The following is a 19,318-nucleotide window of genomic DNA, read 5'->3' on the forward strand; positions in this document are numbered from 1 at the left end:
GAAATTGAGATGACATTTCCCGCTCTTGTCCCTGCTGTGACATCATAAATCTATCCCGCATCCAAGTCGCTAGCTGGTTTGGGGGGGATTATGTCTTATACTATCTCCCACAGAATAAATGAACCCCATTACCTCTCTGTTCATTTACACCGCCTCCTTCAGTATTTGGAGGCCTGCTGGTGTAAAATATACGCTGTTCTTGCACATTAAGCAAACACTGCTTACAAATGCAGCATCATGCAATTTTTACTGCCAGCAGCTACCTAATGATTAAGTAACATTTCAACCAGTGTCATTGAGATACTGGGATAGTTTTTATTAATTTGTTACGTTAGTTTTCATTTTTACATGTTCACTTTCATTTTTTTTTATTTAAAGTTTTAGTGATATTGGTGTGTTTTTGTCTTTTTTGAGATAGTACTATAGTTTTTATTAATAGATGGTGAAATTACTTTATATAAATTTTTTTATTTTAGTAAATTTTTTGTAATTTTGTTGCATGTAATATTTTCTTTAATGTCAATGTAGTTTTGAATAATTTATTTTAGTACACTAAGTTAAACTAAATGAAAATGAGAAATGTTTTGTTGGGAATAATCTGAAATAAAATTAAATACTGTAATCCTGTTATCAACGAGGTCAAGTCAAGAGCTATAGCAGTGTATTTCTCTTATATAGCTATCTGCTGTATGTTTTAAAACTTTTTTTAAAATGTTTTATATTTATTTACGTTTTCACATTATTTATTCATTTATTTATATATTAATTTTAATTGATTTTTTTTTTTTTTTTTTTTTGAGATGCCAAGCTGAAGACAAGCTTCAAGCTGAAGGTAGAAAACTTTCTAGTTACAACAAGGCTTGTAATGATAGAATAAAACAGCCAAATAACTTAAGACTGCCTGTGGTTTCTTTAATTATAAGTGTAAATGTCATTACGTAAAAGCGTAAATGTCATTACGCCCCACCTACAACAATCTGGGTTTTGTTTTCAGTAATGATGCTGAAAGGTTGCCAGTTTTTGGCCACCACCACAAGTCTTATTTTGTCCATGTCTACAGCATTTGAACACCAAAACTAACCGTAGATTTGTGCAAATGCTCAGAAACGCTAGTGTGGTTTAAAGGTGTTAAAGGAAAAATCTGCGCTGTATGATTAGAGTCTTTGAGGTTGCCATGTTGGCTGGGCTGTGTTTGTTAGGTGGTTGGTGGGCGGGGGGTTTTTTGCTGGTGTTGTAAGTAGTGTTGTCGGGTTTAGTGTGGGCGATCACTGATTCACAGTGCTGGGGAAAAGGGAGGGATAACTAATACTAACATCACACCACCACTGAAATGAGACAACAATTTATTTGTGTCTCCTTCCACCCTTTTATTGATTGGTCAAATGCAAAGAGAAACATGGCACAACCACTCTAACATAGTCAAAATATGTGTCACTATGAAGTCAGCCCCCCTAGTGGGAGTTTCCAGAGTGTCAGCGTTCAAACCACCAGATTTAAAGCTGATTTTACTCTCATGCACATGCATGCAGATCAATCTGTTGCACTTGTTTTATACTCTGTCACTGCATTGTCATTAGCTGCTGTTTGCAGCAGTCTAACTGAAGTTTCAGTATTTTTGTGCCAGAATCTATACATCTTTTGTTTATTGTCAGTAGAATCTCACAAAACCAGTCAAGAACATGTCCAGGTCATATTCACCCCAAAATTATAAGAAATAAATTAGAAATTATGTTTTGCTTAATGAAAATTAAGTCTGTTAAGTGTTTATATTAAGATGTCTTTGTATTATTTTCATAACAATTAAGCACATTTCCCCTCAATTCTCACTAACATAATCAAATATTTATACATCACTGTAAAAAATTTAGTAATGAAATCACCATTAATAATAATGATAAAAATACCTGCATCATGCTAATGAAAATTTGGAGATGAAATGTTCTTAATTATATTATTATGTCATTTTACAAAAAAAGTTACTGGTCCAAAAATAGTTTTGAATGTAAATTCATAAAAATTTTGAATGTAAATTCATATTTTATTATGATATTTTATTTTATTTTATTGTTCAGGATGAAATGTGACCTGTTTCGTTAAAATTCACCATGTCAGTATTTGCTGACACTGAATTCAATGTTTTGCTCCAGGGATATTAGCTACATGCTATATGACAAATGAAAAATGACTTTAATTCACAATGTGTTACATCAAATTTTCTGAAAAGATCCCCATTCTCTTTGATGCATGTTCTAGCTTCTATTTGTTCATATGTAACTTACTGTACGTTAGAGAGCATTGATCGAGCACTCCATTGTGTTTTGGCTTAGGGCATGAAATTATCGATCACGTTTTGCTGCTATTATTGTCATCATCTGTTTGCTAAAGGCAGTTTAATTGCAAGTAAACTCACATGCAACTATCTTTTCTGCCAAAGCATGACGTACTGCATTAAGGTGTCAAGACAGACGAACTAGCTCAAGAATTATCTAAAGTAAACATAACCCTTCCTAGCCAGTCCCTCGAACGTCCTGTTCATTCGACAGAGCCAAACTCTCATTCATTCAGTGCAACTGCCAAGTTGAGTCATCAGGTCTGTATTAGAGTCATTATGGTAATTATCTTCTATATTTACTCGAGTGAAATGAGGGTAAAAGGTCCTGGTTCACCAGTCCTACCCACACCACCCTCCAGGGGAACGTTAAAGTGAGCTGGCCTTAATTCTCACACCACTCCATTTCACTGGAGGAACACACGACTTTTCGCAAGGTAGGGGGTTTGCTTATTGGCCGAGACCATTTAATGATCTTTGTTTGCACAGTGCTTTTTTGCACCCTGAGGGTTTAGATTTCTGCAGTGTTTTGGTGACTTTGGCAGCATTGTTGGGGGAATTGTGATTTGATGTGCTCATTTACTTACTTACATAATCAGGCTTGATGATTTTACTGGGGCAAAGCCAAAAACCACCCAATGAGAGTGTACTTAAGAAGTAGGGAGGCTCTACTGTACGTTAGTAATTTTTGTTGCGCAATGGTTTCAAGTTCTGTGCTAGTTAGCACGTATTCGTCAACATACAGGGTTTACTATACAAACACAAACTGTCTAGCCACAAAAAAAAAAAAAAAAAAAAACCTTTCCAAAAAAAATAACATTTTTGTTTAGGACTGGATGAGCCATGATTTTCCAGAAAATCTTTAAACATAGAGATGATGTAAAGGCGTTGCTCCAGGTGTGGATACCAGAAGCTTAAACTTGGCCAAATGAAATTCAACTTGTATTTCATCCAATTTATAATGTAAGCATTCAGTGGTTTATGATGTAAATGTAAATAATGATGAAATTTAAGAATATGTATTTATTAAATGGGTATGCTGGTATCAAATTTTCATGTTGTGATTAATTGATAATGCTTTTATCACGGTATACGGTATTATCACAATATTGAAATTTAGTTGCAAAAAAGTGTTGTCATAATACAGTACAACAGGTTTAATAACTTTTTTCTTATAACAAAAATAACTTGAACATTTAAACACAATAAAGCAATATACAAAAAATTTATAAAGTTAAAAGTTTTACACAGATTAAAGTGCAATAGAATTATAAAGACCAATAGGTATCACTTTACAATAAGATCTCATTAGTTAACCTTATAGTTAATGCATTAACATTAATAATGAGCAATAGCTACATTTGCTTCAGAAGTTATTAATGTTTGTTAAAAAATAAAATACAACTCTTAGTTCATGTTAGCTCATTAAATAACACAGTTGCAACTTCAGATTTTAACAGTGGTATATACACAAATCTAAATGGCTATTTAAATAATTTAAACACATTTCAGAAACAGACAGCTGTTTTGTTTCCGGGGTAACAGCTGCATTATGTTCAGCGCCATCTGCTGTCATCTTGCTCACTGAATAGTATCATTGGTAGATTTGAATTTAATTTCAGTTTGATCATTTAAATTGAACAAGTTTGAATTTCTTTATCCTGAATCAATGTTGTTTAGTATCATTGTAATACTATTATAGTTGAATGATTTTATTTTTAATTATTCGGTTTTAATTTTTAATTTTAGTTTTTGTTGTTAATTATAATAACCCTTTCCTAAATTTGTGGTCTAGATTGTGAATTTGAAGTGTTGCACCAATTGGCACCACCTAGTCAACTACGGCGAGAACCATTTGCTGGGCAAACCTGGACACATCTGGTTCTTTCCATTTAAAACACCAGTTTTATAAGATGGCCAAACCGTTCATGAGTCAATGAAATACCCTACATCACGTAGCTTTACAGCTCAATTACAGACCACTTTCAGGAAGTTGTTTGAACATTGAAGTGTTGGGGCTTCCCAGACCATCAGGGTAGGTAATGTCTAACACTTGTGTGTAGTGGGAAAACAATAAACAACTGATTAGGCCAATTTATGATGCTCTGCATCCAAAAAGGCTAACATTATCATTAGCATGACATCCAGATACACCTGTGGTTTTTATGCATGCACTGAACAAATGTTTGAAAAACTTAAACCTTAAAAAAATCAAATCAAAGTTACCGGTACGGCATTGTTTTATCTCTGTTTGTTTAAGTCTGTTGCCATCCAGTGTAATTACAGATTGAGCTATCACAATAAAGAACTGGAATTTTAATTTTGGATGTAGATAACATTTTCTGTCACAGTCAACTCTAAAGTGGAAGGTAGTTGATGGCTATGTTTGGTCTTACAGATCAGGGTTCATTGTAAGATGCATGTCAAATGTTTGTGAAATGTAGTACTTCTTCTAAAAGTGTTGCACTGTAGTTGTAGTGAAGTTAATTTCTTCTTTTTGACCGGAAACTTTGCACAAGAGGAAACATGTTGCCGTGATAGTGAATGCTTTGAATGGAATATTTCCAGATCAGTTCTGCTAACAGACTTCACTTTGCGTGTGTGTGTGTGTGTGTAGAGGTGAGAATGCCAAAAATGGCTTGAATTATTATTTTGCTGTATCTACACACCATCACATACATTTTTGACACTTTGCTTCTACTTAGTATTAATCTTCTGAGTAAAAACTACTTATTGATGTTTGCTAAGGCTGTTGAGAATACCTTGGCTGATAAATAAGCATTAGGCTTTTTCAAAGTGTTATTAAGTGTTATTCGTTTCATGACATTCAACGAAGCACCAGTTTAAAGTTTGGACACTCTACAACTAAATTTGGAAATAAAATGAAGTGGTTATTAAGTGATTCAACTTAAGATTTTCTCATTCCTTGTTTGATTCTCTGCTTTGTTTTCTTTTCAGTGAATTCTTTTTGTAATATTTTTGAGCAAATAAGCCCTAAATAGGCTGAATGCTCAGAGTTGAACACAAAACGCTCCTATTAGACAATGGTGACCCTAAAGGTCATGTTCTTAAGCTCACTGTATTAGCGTGTCGTGGTTTTCTCGGCGGGGGTTGTTGTCATGCCCTAATGCGGGTGACCGAGGCCATGAATGTGAGACAATAGCCATGCGACCAGACGCCCAATCACAGATAGTGATGCTGCTCAAACAGGAAGGTTCACGTGGGAACCGGTTTACTTAGCATTGTGGGAAAGCAGACGAAGGCAAACAATGTCAGCTAAGACAGAACTCAAGGAAAAGCTGACAGACACACTGTTCAAAGTGAAGATAATGTTTGTAGGACCGTTTGTGTTTGGCTCATGGGAGCATTAGTGATAGACTGATATGCTGGCCAAGATAAAGCCATATCAGTCAACCACTAAATTACAAAAAAACAGAAGCATCAAATATTTAAAATAAAAATTAGAATATTATATATAAATATATATATATATATATTCTAATAATATTTTTTTATTTAATATAAATGTGTGTGTGTGTGTGTGTGTGTGTGTGTGTGGTGTGTGTGTGTGTGTGTGTGTGTGTGTGTGTGTGTGTGTGTGTGTGTGTATATATATATATATATATATATATATATATATATATATATATATATATATATATATATATGATTTATTTATTTATTTATATTTTAAAATATTTTTCTTTCCTGATTTGCAGGTAGTTAGGTAGCTTTTAGGTAAAGTATAATTCAAATACACTAGACTTATGGAATATTTTTTTCTAAAAGTTTAAACTCCAGTTTTACAAGAGAGAATTTGATATGAAATATCCTGTGGACTGGCACAATATGAACTATGTCCTGCCAGCACTGTTCTGTTTTTTTTTTTTTCTTCCTCAAAGTGGTTTCTAAATGATTGACAGAAAAACAATTTTCCAGCATAGCCCCTCAGAGAAATATGTTTTGGCTATGGAGTTGGCAAGCAGATTTTATGATTATTTTCCTAGTCCAATGTGGGTCAACTCGGCCAGACGTTCAGTTTGAGTTTGAGTTATTATTGAGACGCAGTAGATGAAACGGCTTCTTTTGAAGGGAACTCCCAGCACGCCACCGAACTACACAGATAGAGTTACACGGATGTTTTTTAGACATCTAATTGTGATATTACAAGGAACTGTTTTATATTGCAGCCCACAAGAACCCACTGAATAAGTCCAAAAATCACTGCTTGTAATCATATAATATGCCTAGATCATGCCTCAATGATTGTGATAATACTGAACATGAATATGATACTTGAGCCGGCTAGCGGTTAGGGTGAGTGTTTTCTTATGTAAAATCTGGAATGTTAAGTGCCTTAATGAGTGTATCAGTATAATAAATTATTGTAACTTCATTCTTTACAGAATCTAATGGCTAAAGCCCTTTACGATAATGTCCCAGAATCTCCAGAAGAGCTGGCTTTCCGGAAAGGCGACATCCTGACCGTCATCGAGCAGAACACTGGCGGTCTGGAGGGATGGTGGCTCTGTTCGCTCCACGGCCGTCAGGGCATCGCACCCGGCAACCGCCTCAAACTGCTTATCGGACCAATGTTTGAAGGACAGATGCCTGCATCCCCCTCCCCTCCACAGGGTCACTCTCTCCAGCCGAGAGAGTCACACCTCACACCTCAGGGTGTGTACCAGGTGCCGCCTTCCCACCAGAGTCCGCAGGGACAGGGCATCTACCAGATCCCTCCATCTAAAGATGTGTACCAGGTTCCACAGAGAAGCGCACAGAAAGCTGATGGGACTCCCAGCAAGGTAAACTGAACTACAGCAAAGATGTTCACCTCATGCTTTATGATAACACTTGTGGTGAACGTGTGGCAAGTGTCAAGTTCAAACATTCATCTAGTGTGGTGTTTGATTGTGCAACATGCTTTTGCTGTTGCATTTTTTACTCTTACAAAGAAGTACTGTGGTAACGTATTGGAAATACCATGGCGTTTTTAAATGAATCACTGGTCAAAAATTTGGACACAACTACTTTTTCTACTCATTTTCCACATTTTAGAACACTTAAAGTCATCAAAATTATGAAATAACTCAAATGTACGTATGGGGATTCCAGCTTTACACTCTTTGGAGATTAAATCAACTTACGGAAGTGCATCTTGGGATGCTTTTTAAAGGTTAAACTCAAATATTACTTTGCATTATTATTTAAAATCCTTTGAAGTACCACAACTATGAACATGATAATCACAAATAACCATGTTCTATACATTACCATCTAAATGTGTGGAGACACATCACTCAGTTTGTTTCTTATGATCTCAAAAAAATTTTTGTTTATGCCTAAATATTTTTAGACAAGTACAGTACACATTGTGCATTTTATGTATTTCTTAAGCTATTGCCATTATGAAAAGCCATGCAAAAACTAAGGTACTTTTTTACTTACTAGTTTTAGTTGTGTTTGAAAGGTAACAGGTGAGTAGTGTATAATAATGATAAAAGAATAAATAATAAAATGAATAATAAATAAATGTAAAAAAATATATATTATATTATATTATGCATTCTACCATTTTAAATTTAATCTCATATATTATATAAGAAATAATAATACTAGCTATTTACAGTGGCTGGTTAACCCATAAGCCTGTTTTATAGTCCAGATTAAAAGCGTCTCCATGTCCAGCCAAAAACCAGTTTGGATCGAAGTTGTGTGCACACCCTGCCCTGCCCTGCCCTCCACCGCAGCGATGAGGCTTTATGTTTAAGGGCTTTATAATGTCCTGTCGATGCATCGGGCTGCACCGGTGCACTGTGAATAGGAAAACCACAGCATGGATGGAAAAATAAATAGAGGAGATCAGGCTCCTGAACATGCTGAGAAAGCATACAAAATGAAGTGTATGTCAGCAGGAGAAAAGGGATTTCTGTGTCATTCTTAAAAGCTCTCCGCTTATTTTCATGCAAAACTTAAAGTTGCATTTCTTTCTATGGCTGCATGATGGTCCAAAAACAAGTCGTATTTGAGAAATACTGTGATATGATCAACATTTAAAATTTCATATTGTAACTGAAATTAAACTATATATATTTTATATTATATTATATTATGTTATATTATATTATATTATATTATATTATATTATATTATATTATATTATATTAATTTTTTATTGTTTTTTTAGTTTTATTTACTAATATTTATGTAAATTAAAAAAAAATATTTTATTATTTATTTCATACTATATAACGCTGTTTAAAATATTAAGTTTTATTTAAATATTAAATATTTAATTTAAAGAACTTTAGTAAGATAAACATGTAACATTTCATATTGGATGATAATTAAAGATGAATATTATTCAGATTCAGCTGTTTTTCCAATTTGCCACTTAGATACAGACACTGTAGACATATGTTTGTTCATAAACACTAGATGAAAACATCACTCAGGCAAACTCATAACACTGAGGTCATGTCTGAGATTGTCGCTTTAAAGTAGAGGTTCTGCTTCTGAAATTAAGTGTTTAGAGAGTGACTAGTCTCTGAGATCAGGAGTGTTGATGTTAAGGTTCGGTCCGTCCACCTCAAATGATCTAGAGATGGATGATCATGGATATAGGGCTGTCTTGTCTTCAGCTAGGTTTACCTAGCTGTTTTGTTTGGTGGTGTTCGGAGTGATGGTACACCTTGTTTGTTGTTTTCCTGAGGTTGGCATAACAGTTGGCCGGCTAGGTAAGAGGGTGTTCCTAGATCTGTAAATGCAATGTTCAGTTGACGTATTTCTGACTTAAAGTTTGGCATTCAAAGGTGTGGCATAGAGTAAAGTGCAACAAAAATAACCGTTTCCTTCCTGCTCTCGCTTCCTGTGCTGAAAAATAAAAGTGATCCTCTTTTTAGATCTATCGCTGAAAATGGTGATCATATTAGTGTGCAGTTTAGATTTTCCATGGTGATTGTTCTTCATTGCTGCATCTGTGTGCATGCTTGCAGTGTGGTGATGCTCATCCTGAACTTCACAGCTTGGCCAAATCAAATGTTGGAAGTGCAAAAACTTGTAGAAGTTCAAGAACAAACAAAGCTTGTCATGTGACCATGCAACCAATTATGTTTAATCAACATTGTGTCTACAAGTTTAAGACTAGTAAATCAATCAGTCTTACACCAATATCTTTAAATTTATTGTTGTGACTGACTATGTTAAAAATATCAACGGTTTCACTAGTTAGGTCAATACATACAGTATTCCTGTTTAAAATGACATTTTATTAACTTCAGTAAATATTTAATGAGCACATGTACAGATAAAATAGCCCTTGTGCTGAAAACCCTTGATTTTGATTATATACCCGATCAAAAATGAGCTTTTAAAGGTTGCATGTAAATCTCTAATTAGCACAGGTTTTGTATTTCTTCATTGATTTGAGCTTAAGCACTTCAGTTTATGAGTGAGTAAAAAAACAAACAAACAAAAAAAACTTATTTTTGTGTATAATTTTGGCATTACTCATTTAAAAATTGAGGTGCATAAGTTCAGATCAATGAGGCCTATTATCAATCAGTTCCAAAAGAAATACAAAACCTGTGATAAATGACAGAAAACAAGATTGAATTCATTATTTTATAACAAGGAATTTATAAGCAGTGTTTTGCAGGCTGGTCAATTTGTCCCTGGAAGTGTGGTGGGAAAAATGAAATATTAAATGTTTATCATATTACAGTTCTTTAAAATTCTATATTTCATATTTAAATAAAATTATATATTTTAAACAATGTTATATAGTATGAAATGAAAAATAATAACATAAATATAAATATATATCATTTTTTTAATTAAATATTTACCAAAATGATCCAAAATATGAGCAAAGTCAGTAGGTTTTAGTCCAGTGCAACATAATTAACTAGCATTGTCCGAAAAAATAAAATGTTTTTTCCTGTCATCAACAAAAAGTTGCACATGGATCCATTTTGGCTTTTTTAAACTTGCCAAACAACTAATGTCTGGACCTGAACTGCTCTGTGTTGTCATCTTGTAATTATGGTCGTTCTGAAACGACATGAACACAGTGTTTCTTACTATGCCTAATTCTAGAACATAAAGTTCTCGAATGTTTAATTTGATTCCAGAAAGTGTCTATTTGTGCTGTAGTGCAGTTATGCTCCTGGATGATGTGTTTGTTGCTGGCACAGAGCAGGATTTGGGCACATAATGACACACTGTAAGGTTTGGTTGCTGGAGTCTGGCTCTGTCGAGGAGGGCGGCTCTGTCCCTGCCTGACCTGAAGAGTACAGTGATCTAAAGCTGCTCACAGCTGCACTATTCATGCCAGCCAGAGCCTGGCTCGAGAGAGGGACGTTTCTGAGATTTGCACAACCACACAATGTCCTTCACAGAGCCGGGACTTATGGGTAGAGATGAGATCTCTCGTCCCATTGGTGTCTGCGTCGAGTTGACACCACAAATTGACACTGTTTGTGAAGTAAAGCAGTTTTTACGACGTCGTACACACCTTTCCAGAAAATTCTGAGCTTTGACATTTCCAGACTTGAGAGCAATGTTTGTTTTTAAGCATTTTTAGGATTAACGTTTCTTCATGAGATACATTATAAATCATAATTTTCTTCCCACTCTATGGGCCGAGGCTGACTGTTATCGCCACTAACCAGGTTTTGTTCTCCTCCTTCCGTCTTGTTTGAGACGGCTAAGCCAGATGTTTTTGTTTGTAGGCCTACACCTCAGTCTCCAGGAGATATTGTAAAGATTTGTTGGAAGCGTAGGCAGGTCACATGCCACCGCACCCTTCTGTGGAAAAGTTAGAAAAGTAGTAGAGCATTATTTGTGTGACTCATACTTGTTAGTTTATTAGCAACTAGATTTGACGTCTACTATGCATTATCTATTTAAAAATATTAATACATTTATAATTGTATAATATTTAATACAAAATATAAACAGTTTTTGTATACAAATAAAAAATAATTATATTAATAAAAATAGAAAACTAATATATATTTAAAAATGAATTGCATTGGTTCAAATATAATATAATTTTTTTATTTAATAATAATGTAATTGTAAATTGTATGTGCACACACAGATATAAACTTATATTTTATTTAATACATTTTATATTTGATTGTATTTAAATATAAATATTCATGCATAAATATACACTTATATTTTATTTAGAAAATAATTTAAATAATGAACTAAAATTAATATATGTAATATTTTATATGCATATATATATATATATATATATATATATATATATATATATATATATATATATATATTGTGTTTAAAAATGAATATATTCACACATATACACTTATAATTAATTTGAAAAATGAATTTAAATAATAATGAACTAAAATGAATAAATGTAATATTTAAATATGCATATTATATAATTTTGTATATATTAATAATAATGTAATTTTATATATATATAGAGAGAGAGAGAGAGAGAGAGAGAGAGAGAGAAATTTTAAAAAATTATATTTAATTTTTAAAAGTAAATATTTGTGTTATTTTTAAATGAATTAAAAATAACAATTAAAAATAAATGTAATATATATTTTTTAAATTTATGTAATTGGTTTTTATACATTTGTACAAAAACATTATATTATTTTATATTACTAAAAATAAATAATATAATATTAAAAATGCATTATGTCATTTTAGATATAGATTAGGTGTAAACTTGTTCCGCATGTTTTTAGTTTGGATGTGTCACAAGCCCCTGTGATCTGACCCAGAAGAGATGTCATGACCCCTTTAGTGTGGGACACATGCCTGTGTTTTCCCTCCTGCAGAGATAACAGGAAATGCTCAACGGAGAGGTAACTTATTTCCCTATGCCCTCTGGACTCTTTCAGCACAATTTATTCCAATTTCCTCGTCTTCCTTATTTCAAGTCAGTAATACTGTTTTTGCTGCCACCCACTTGATATTAATCAAATACAAACTGTTGAAATCAGGGTCACTGCATAATTTATGCATCTCATTTAAATAATCACCCCAACCCCGTCGTCTCAATGCACATCTATAAATCAAGGGGTGTGTTTGAATGTTTCCATGTGATGTAAAATTAATTATTGCTCCTTGCATTAGGTTAATACTCTGAAATTAGGAGGAAGTCTTTGTGCTTTTCAACGTTTTATGGCCGTCATGTTGGAGATCCCTGAGGGTTTGACATTTAATTGCCTTCGTTGATGAGTTCGACTTATTAATAGAAGTGAGCTTTTTCTGTCACAGGAACAGAACAGATATAAAGGGACTGGAGAGAGAGACATAGCAGATCAAGATGGAAGATTCCAGATGATTCTAGAGATTTGTTTTTTTATTCTTTTTATCCAGATGATCAACAAAATGATTTTCCAGCTCTATTTACTTGTCAAACTTGACTGAGAGCTGCTCAGTGAAGTTACTGTTTACTCAAACAGCTTTCGCCTAAATGCTGCATACCAAAAACTGAGGCTGGTGAGAAAAACACGCTTATGTCATGCTGCTTTTTCAGCGCTGTTATTCTCCAAGGACAAAAAAGAGGCTCCCGCAGCAATTAGGTCGTTCTCAGGTTCAAATTTGATCCGGTCTTAGTCACGCACAGCCAGCCAGGGTGTAACGGAACCCAGGGAAGGAGTCACTTGAGCGGGAAAGAATGTTTGCCTAGAGGTCACAGTTCACACCTCACACTGCCACACATTTACTAATTTCTGATTAGACGCTCCAGGTGGCAAAGAAGTGATTTGGGTAATATAGGATGGATTTATATCTTATCATATTTGCGTAAAATTAATAGAGCATATAATATTAAAATGTAATATAATACATTAAATAAATTTTAATATAATATAATAATCTACTATATATATATAAATGCAGACTGATATATATCAAAATATATCAAGTTTATAAACATAAAATTAAATGATTAAAAAATAAACTAAAATTATATATATATATATATAAACTATAGTATAATAAAATAAAAAATATAAAATAAATAATAGGTCTATATATAGGTATATAGTTTTATACTATAAGATTTAATTACATTTTTTATTATAATTTATATCAAGATTATAATATAGATTTTTTTATCCCTAAATACTGCAATTAGGTAAGGGGGGATATCCTTAACATGCAAGTGTGAGATTGATCAGACCACTGACGTGTCCCATTCTCCATTTATTCCCACTTCATTTTCCCAGGATTTCTGGGATTTTATGACTGGTGATTTATGACTGATGGGAATAAGCCGGGAGATCTGGGTAATTGGTGAACTATGCTGAACCTGGAGTTCCAGAATGCTGATTTATGAACAGGAATGTCATTGATGTGCACCTAAACTCACAGAGTAAAAATAAGAGTGTGACGGTCCCGCTTATGAAAACCATCTGGACGTTCCCATCTCTGGAACTCCGTGTGTCTGGAGGGGGTGCTTTATATGAGTGTGAGTTGTCAAAGAAAGACATTTTTCCAGTTTAACACAGCTTGGATAAATAGATAGTGGACTTAGGAGTTCCCAACCTCACTTATGAAGATACCGCTGTTCATACCTCCTACATGCCACAATTATTTCGAGAGAGAGAACTAGAATAGAGAATTCTATTCCAAATCAATCACTTATGAGGTTTCAGTTCGGTTGGAAGGCAGCTGTCTTTGTAGGTGGTAGACAGCAAGGCAGCCCACTAGGTTTTGGAACAGATCTATAGTCTCTCAGGCAGGAAGCAGTATGGTTCCCATTTTCGAGACCTATCAGTGACCCGTGAGTGTTCTCGTGTGGTGACAGTGGTGTGTGGTGTATTAGCGGAGCGTTTGGGATGAAGAGGGGGGCAGATTTTAGAGAAGAACAAATGGAGACCAAGTACATTCCAATGATGCTTTTGTCTGTCTGAAGCAGAAGACGGCCGTGGAGCAAAAAAGATGGAAAGAAAACTGGTAGACTATAGAGAGAACTGATAGATTAAAAATGTACAAGATGACACAAATATTATTTGGAACCAAGGAGGCATGTAAGACAGATCACCCCATTAGCATCTCTGTTTGCAGTTGCATTAATCTAGTCACGTACACAATGCACCATATTTTCACTGTAGCCATTTTGCATGTTGCCTGTTGTGGCTGAACAACAACAGCTTTTTGTGATTTAAAAGTGAGTTATAAGGCATAATTATTCACTATAACAGAAATGCTTATAATATGAATAAAAAAAAAGAGAGAAAAATAAATAAATAAATAAATAATAAAATAAATAAATTAAAAAAAAAAAAAAAAAAAAATATATATATATATATATATATATAATGTAAATGAAAAACACAGATTTAAATATATTTCTTATATATAATTTTAATATAATAATATAATGTAGTAATATACAAAATATTTATAATTATTATTTATTAAATAAATATTCCATTACTTATTATAAATTCCATTATTTATATTATGCATTATCTAATATATAATTTTAAATAAATAATACAAATCTACATATACTGTGTATGTATATATATTGTATGTACAAAGTATATATTTTATTAAGAAAACATTAGAATATACTTTTTATTCTTACTACTACTGTTCATACTCAATGTTAAGAATTTGAACAAATTATGGTTGTGAAAACGTTTTTTGTAGGGTGTTCTCAGCCTTAATTTCTCCTTCATGTCAAGAGACACTCAACTAATGGCACTTTTTATGACATATTTCATCTATGAAAACAATTTTTTGGCTCTAACTTTAACATATGTATTCTTGTGTCAGGTGGTGACCCCAATCCGCGTAGGGCAAACATACGCTTACAGTCCTGTGGCAGATTCATCTCATGACCTCTACGATGTTCCTCCAATTCGTCAACAGGGGGTAAGTGTCACTATCAATAACACTTACTCATGTAGATGTCTGCATATATGTATTTATATTTTAAACACCCATACAGGTGTACGATATTCCGGCGAGTAAACAAACTGGACAGCACGGCATCCCCAGAGCCCAGGGCCTCTACGACACCCCCCCTTCCCAGGACCTGCGATCAAAAGGACTGTATGACATACCGCCAACATCACAAGGGGTATGAAATCCTTCAGTGCATAGTATTCATTATGATGTCATGATAATTAGTACATGCAAATTAGGATTTATATATATATATATATATATATAATTAGCTTTAATTTTGTTTTCTATGTAGTATATTTATTTCTATTTCTATGTATTTGTCTATATAGTTTAATTTTTAGTTCAGTTTTATTTATTTTAGTACTGTTGGAACAGTTTAGTCTTAGCTAATGTAGTTATGAGAAATATTGCATTTGCAACTAGCTTAAAAAGTATGTTTATTTTATTTAAATTCATTAAACGTTTATTTTACTTTATTTTACTTGCAGCCCTTGTTCTTTGTCTTGTAACCGAATGCTATTATTTCCCAGAAATCTTACAAAGAAATAAATACTCAGGTTTTTATTACTTTCCCCTGGTTAGCAAATTAAAGCCTAGCTTGCCAGTAATGTCGGAGTCAAACTCAGAGTAGTGCTCTTAACTGTGCAAAGAGGTCAAAACAGAAATAATTGTGCTGAAGCCCTGCTTATGTTTCACCGCTGATTCTGGCGTAATGTGGCGCATCTCATCGAGTTTGTTTGAAATAAATTGGATGTATGTGGAAGCTTATTATTAGAGTCATATTTAATTAGGGTTATCTTTGAAAGATAGATTCTACGCTTGACAGAAATCACTTACAGGCCGCTGCATTTATTTATTGACCAATGTCCTGTTGGCACACCCCATGTACTCCCATTACGCTGTCAGATCAATGCCAGGTTTTATCCTTTAGCTGGATGGCAGGCTTTTCCATGTACTATTCAGAACTTCCATGAAATGCAGAACTAGACTTATTAGACTGTCAGTGGCTCAAACTTGGTGCTTATTAGTGTTGTCAAGATATTGGGATTTCCACTTTTGATACACGACTTAAAAAATATTAATATGCAATACTATTTTCAATACCACGGGGAAAAGTTACACAATATTAAGGGCATAAAATAAACAGTATCTAAGTTAATTTACTACTGACCATAGAAATAAAAATTGTAATAATGATTAGAACATCGTAATTGTGGCAAAATCCATCAGTTGTGAAATGATTCAAATTTAGCTGTAAAGCAGCATAAAAGGCAATAGTGTCACTATTCAGCTCAGTTTAGTTGATTCAATTTTTATTTAACAACAGTGCTGATGTTGTAAAGTTTATCAGTTACTGATAGTGTCGATTCAGCTGTAAAGCAGCTTTACAGAAGACTAGTGTGTTGTTCAGTTCAAGTCTCTGTTGTTACAATTCAGTTCAATAAGTGTCAATGCTAATCAATTATGAAACAATTCCAAAAGCAGCTCTACAGAAGATAGTGTTATTATCCAACTCAATTAGGTTCAAGCTTTTGTTCTCATATGATAGTCAGTGAAGTCAATCAAAACATTTTATGAATATCAACTGTCTTTTAGATGAGATGGCATAATAAAACCGAGCAATGGCATAGTCAAATTTACCCCAACTGAGCAGCCAAAGGCAACAGTGGCAAGAAACAAAAAATGTATTGCCAGTATAGGTGTATCAATACTGCAGAAAATGAGTGCTTAATCCATTTCAAATATTCAGTATTGATATGCAATTGATTTTTTTGGGCAAAACTAGTTCTTATAAGGACATGTACTTCATGTTTAACCGAACTCTCTCTTCCACAGGTGTACTCCACGCCACCTAGCAAGAATAACATTGCACAAGAAGAAGGGAGTTACGACTTTCCACAGCCTTCGAAGCACAAGCAAGAAGGTATATATGACGTTCCACCACCGTCACTCTCCAAAGGTTCCCCATGCTCCAACTATGACTTCCCGCCCAGCTCTGAGCCAATGTCCCGCAAGGGCATGAACAACAGCGCTGGCATCTACGACGTTCCCGCCAGCCAACTAGCCACAGGTGGATCTCAGGACTTGTATGATATTCCACGTGGAATGCCGCAGAATCGACACACTTCTTCTGAAAGAGACAGAAATAAATCAGTTTACGATATTCCTCCAGGAGACACTCGCTTACTCGGTGACGTGACCGAAGGTGTCAACCGCTTGTCGTTTTCCAGCACGGGAAGCACTCGCAGTAGCATGTCGACCTCCTCTTCTTCCGCCGGATCGCCCGCCGAGGGCCGGCTAACATTGGATCTAGACTCTGCGGTCCAGAGATTGAGTCGTCTTCAGCAAGGTCTGGAGTCTTCAGTTTGTGCGCTGCAAACTCTTGCGTCATCGCCTCACTGGCGAACGTACAGCTTCATGGAGCGTCACACCAACGAGGTCCGCGTTTCATTGGAGCGCGTCAAGTGTGCGCTCTCAGATTTTCTCGTATTTGGCCGTGGAGCGGCTGCGAATGGCACCACGTTGTCCGATCCAGGATTGCACTCCAAGTTGCGACGCCAGTTGCAACGTCTAGAAGATTCCCATCAGATTCTTCAACAAACACACCAAACTTTAGAAAACAATTGTTGGGCCCTTAATATCCTAGTAATGGGTGCCAAACATCAGAACAAGAGTGACGAACTGGAACGTTTTGTAATGGTGTCACGGACAGTGCCTGATGATGCCAAGCAGCTGGCTTCAACAATAGGGGGCAGTGCTGAGCTGCTTTTCCGAAGAGCACCAATAGAAGGCATCGTTCACCCCTTTACTTGCACCCCAACGGAGGATGACAGCTACGGAGCCAAGACCAAACCTTTCCCCGTATCTCATGACAAAGCAAACATGAACAGAGAGAAGTGCGTTAAAAGCTGGATGGAAGATTATGACTACGTCCATCTACAGGTGAGAATCACATCTATCTATCTATCTATCTATCTGTCTGTCTGTCTGTCTATCTATCTATCTATCTATCTATCTATTTATCTATCTATTTACATACTTAAATGCAGATTGTCTTTGAAAAGAAATTAACAGGTATTTAACAGGGATGTATGCTTATTTTTGGGAGTTAGCACTAAAAAAACGAATTAGCGCAATATACTAGCACACGGAAAAGAATAGTAAAACTGTTTTTATTATAGAAAAACTTTCTGTTCATAATTGAAGTTATTAATTCACCCTCATTTACAACTCACAGATTTATCAGCATTAATAAATTTCAGTTAAATAATAATACAATTTTATTTTACATTTTATTTTAAGAGTAAATACATGCAAAACTACTGAATTGCTCAACTATTTAATGTGATATTAGCATTGTTTGCCAAGTCAATATTCAGTTTTGCTATCGTTTATGCTTTTTTATGATGTTTGCATAGCAGACGACACAACAAACGAAAATAAAATGAATGTAAAAACAAAAATGAATGCTACAAAATATGGCCTGCAGCAGAAAACTGTAACTGAAAAACAGCCCATCCGCTTCGTTCTATCATCTGTAAATCCTGGATGCAGAGATTAGGAATAAGATCCCTTACATTTGAGCATGCAGAAAGTGACATGCTGTTGGGATTCAAATCTAAGCATGTACTTCACATGCCTAAGCCTACATGCAAAAGGCTAAAAGAGGACAGTTTAGATGCAGCCAGAACAGGGTTTTGAAGAAAACAAAAAGAGAAGATTGCTTATTCAAATTCAGTTCACAAGACAAATAAAGACAGACTTTCTCATTTAAATTAAAACGGGATTAGTTTAATACCACAGTGGCCTTTGGCTGCTCACTGGGGCATTGAGATGCTAGTTTCTGCTTTGAAACAAATTGTTTCAACTTGCTGACTGACCTTTTGTTATTTTTGCAGGGAAAAGATGAATTTGAACGTCAACAGAAGGAACTTTTAGAGAAGGAGAACATCACCAAACAAAGCAAAGTCCAACTCGGACAAGAACAGGTAAACAACACATGCACATAAACATCATCAGCTTGTGCGTCAGTCATCAATAAACAGGGAAGTAGCTTATGATTAATATGGA

The 19,318-nt window shown here is 34.5% G+C and overlaps 1 protein-coding gene across 2 annotated transcripts in view; it reads left to right on the top strand.

Moving 5' to 3' along the window:
• Positions 1 to 19,318, top strand: part of LOC109067967 (enhancer of filamentation 1-like) — a 30,375-nt gene that overhangs the window by 7,286 nt on the left and 3,771 nt on the right. For both annotated transcript variants that reach the window (XM_042745913.1, XM_042745912.1), the window contains exons 2-6: positions 6,736 to 7,134; positions 15,113 to 15,211; positions 15,288 to 15,419; positions 17,084 to 18,190; positions 19,147 to 19,236. In XM_042745913.1, coding sequence (XP_042601847.1) covers positions 6,742 to 7,134; positions 15,113 to 15,211; positions 15,288 to 15,419; positions 17,084 to 18,190; positions 19,147 to 19,236 — 1,821 coding nt within the window. In that variant the 5' untranslated portion in view covers positions 6,736 to 6,741. The remainder of the gene's footprint in view (positions 1 to 6,735; positions 7,135 to 15,112; positions 15,212 to 15,287; positions 15,420 to 17,083; positions 18,191 to 19,146; positions 19,237 to 19,318) is intronic.

The sequence above is a fragment of the Cyprinus carpio genome, chromosome B19 (genome assembly GCF_018340385.1).
Source record: "Cyprinus carpio isolate SPL01 chromosome B19, ASM1834038v1, whole genome shotgun sequence".
NCBI classification, from domain to species: domain Eukaryota; kingdom Metazoa; phylum Chordata; class Actinopteri; order Cypriniformes; family Cyprinidae; genus Cyprinus; species Cyprinus carpio.